A 3,139-nucleotide genomic window follows, 5' to 3' on the forward strand; every position below is an offset into this window, starting at 1 on the left:
CACCTCCTGTCTGAACATTGTATTTGCACTCTGATTGGTTGTTTTCATCAGCTGTTATATATTTTCCGTACAGCTTTTATAATATTAGAATATATAAAGTTCTTCACATTCCCGAAGCTCTGATCTCCCACTTCTACTGGCAAATGAGGTACCAACAACAATTAACACTCTGGGCTAGCCCTAGATAAAAGCGTATCCACCTCCTGGCAAGCAACTGAGTAACTCACCTCTGGTCCATAATAGCGAGTAGTGTACGTTAGATCAATGATCATGCCAAGTTCTTCTTTTTGCTCTTTGATTTGCTTAACAAGGTCTGTGGGAGAAAACCTCTCTTCTGGGGCAAGTCTCCATTCAAAACTCTGACAAGAAACAATGTTTGATATTGCAGTTATAGCACCTCATCAGAGAGGCCTGATGCAGTTTAGAAATGCAGTGTATCATAGCAGCTTTAGGAAGCAAGTTTCCTTGACACAGGCACCACCCACATCAGGACTCAGACACCCCAAATTCTAGGACATAGTGGTAAGCAACTGGTATCAGCACATAGGTACCCCTCAGGAAGCACAGGGAGATGCATTAACTACTGAAACACTTTGGCACCTGTTTGTGAAGTGCACCACCTGCCTTTCGTGCATCAGATCTGCTTGGCTGTGTTCAACAGCTGCACCCTAGACACTTTAATGATAGCAACACACTTAACAGAGGACCATGCATTTAGAAATTATGTGCCAGTTCTGCTTTGAAGCCCACTGATGACGCTAACTGGTGCGGTTAATTTGTCAGTATCCAGAAACCTACCGCCTGGTGTAAAAAAAACTCAGGGTACCAACTGAGGCAATTACCAGAAGCAACAAAACTAAAGATGCGTAACGCTGGAAGAATTTCTACCATGTATAATAATAAAGGTGTCTGCATTACAGAATCAAGGTACAGCTTGCTCGGAGGCAACACTGCAATGCACTATAATAAGCTTCCTGATGCCCACGGAAATATCTAGCATTTAGGTCAGTGGGAGTTACTATAGCAACTAGGTTCAACACGATGGAGTCTTTCCCACAATACGTGAAAAGGATAGCAAAGCAGCCCTGTTGTGCCTGGACTCTCCAGAATACAGGCTACTCAAAATCAGCTGTGGCTCATACTTTCAGGGTATAAGTCACCAAAGCGAATGGGAGCTGTAGGCACCAGCCAACTCTGAGAGTGTCCAAAAGGTCTGGTGACAAATCAGCAAAAGTTTCTACCTCTTAGTCAGAATGTCCACACCATAAAGGCCACTGAAAAACACCGGATGCCCAACTCAGGTAGTACGGCAGCTTATAGGACTGTGACTGCACTATGCTTTTATTACCTTCCCCAAAAACACTGTAACCCTCAAAACATTAAGCTCTCATTTAGTACAACCAAATTTCTTCTTTATCATTCCCAAATATCTCCTTTCTTGAAAGGTACATATAGCTGAAAAGTTCTCTCCAGACACATTCAGCCCCAAAGCTTTGGAAAAATCCCTGCTCCAACACCACTTCAATGCCCTGCTTTTTGCCACAGTCTAGTAGTGAAAAACCATGAACCCCAAAGAGACCTGATGCAAGTATCATTCACTTACCTTTTTTAAGGGAACCTTGAAAGCAATGAAGCGGGTCCCAGGCAATCTTCTTCCAAGTGGGACATAGTCTGTCCACCTAAAACCAAAGCATTACAGTTAGTGCCAGGACCTTTCCCATCATTGGAGTCTTGCCCTTTATGCTCCATTTTGCAGCCCAAATTCTTCTTTCGCTTTCCAGCTCGCTAGTTTTACTTCCTTCTTGTGGGCAAGCATGATACCAGCCCAACTCTTGTTCCCAGCTTGTCTCTGCTCAGGTCAGAGTCACTAATGCAGTGATTCTCAACCAGGGTGATGTCTGAGATACTTTTAAGGGTGCCGTGGGGCGCCACGCAATGTTAGCACAGGTAGGTGCACAAACATGATTCAGAAACCCCTAAGGAGCACATCTGCCCTGCTTTCCCTTGACTTCAGGCTAATACAATGAACAATGTCTCTCACAAGACAACCCCTGGATTTCACATAGGAACTCATGAGATTAAAAACCCTCAGACCTGATGTGGCCTTTCTGAGTTTGTTGCAACAGAGGAGTTACTCTATTCTTTTTCTGTAGCCAAGATTGCAAAGAGAAAGTCAATAGGAATTTATTATTGACCCTCTGTCCCCATACAAGAACAAAAGGTTACATGACATGAGTAGGTCAAGTTTCAAACAAACACCAGACAGTTCTCTTTCACCCAGCAGGGAATTTGAGGCTGGGACATGTTGCCACCAAACATGGTGGAAGCTGAGAACTCACCCAGGTTTACGGTGGGACAGGACACATTCATAGAGGAAAGGGACATTGGCAGCAACTGAGAGGGGCACAGCCTCCAAATCAGAGCGTCCTCGAGCTTAAATGCTGGAGGCTGAAGTGTAAGAGGAGTAGAGGGAAAAGCCCTGGCTAGACCCAGTTCCCTCCTCCTTTCGGCATCTGCTGTCTGCCATTATGCAAGTGGCCTCCTTGATGCCGAGGGAATGTGGGCCTAGGCCCACTGAGGAGAACAACCAGTCTTCTTTACTAAGGCACGCACTACAGGTGCTGCCAACAGCTCCCTTGGGACAAAAAGCAAATTGTGACGGGGCGAGGTCGCGGGTTCATAATGAGCGCTCCACAGGGGGCACCGGGCAGCTCCCACCAGCCCTCGAAGGCATCTGCAGAGCTGGCAAGCACCCAGAGGCCTCCAGGGGATCAGACAAGGGAGGGGACATGGCTCCAGTCACCCGGGGTCCTCCCAGCCCAGCCTCCACCTGGCCAGGGGGACCCCGAGCTGGGCAAGGGCCAGGAGGTCCTGGGACCTGGTGGCACTCAGCACACAGAGCAAACAGGGAGAGCCAGCACAGCCCAGGGCTCCTTCGGTCCGTGTGGGGGCTTCAGCACCGCTGGGGGAAGGCCTCCACCTGAGGGAGGCTGAGGGGAGGGGGTAGGGTTACCATATGTCCGGGTTCTCCCCAATGTGTCCCCTTTTTTCAGCTCCTGTCCGGACAGGTTTTTAAAATGTGAACAGATGTCTGGGTTTTTGCTCTGCGTGTGTGTGTTAGGAGGGGGGCAACAGGTCG

General features: G+C 47.9%; 1 protein-coding gene across 1 annotated transcript in view; it reads right to left on the reverse strand.

Annotated features, from left to right (window-relative positions):
* The window catches only part of DUSP11 (dual specificity phosphatase 11), a 15,347-nt gene that overhangs the window by 11,767 nt on the left and 441 nt on the right, over positions 1–3,139 (reverse strand). The window contains exons 2-3 of the mRNA XM_019514383.1: positions 1,604–1,679; positions 228–359 (exon numbers count right to left, since the gene is read on the reverse strand). Of these exons, the coding sequence (XP_019369928.1) occupies positions 228–359; positions 1,604–1,679 (208 nt within the window). The remainder of the gene's footprint in view (positions 1–227; positions 360–1,603; positions 1,680–3,139) is intronic.

This window comes from Gavialis gangeticus, unplaced genomic scaffold (genome assembly GCF_001723915.1).
Source record: "Gavialis gangeticus isolate Ggan-Ray unplaced genomic scaffold, GavGan_comp1, whole genome shotgun sequence".
In the NCBI taxonomy this organism is placed as follows: domain Eukaryota; kingdom Metazoa; phylum Chordata; order Crocodylia; family Gavialidae; genus Gavialis; species Gavialis gangeticus.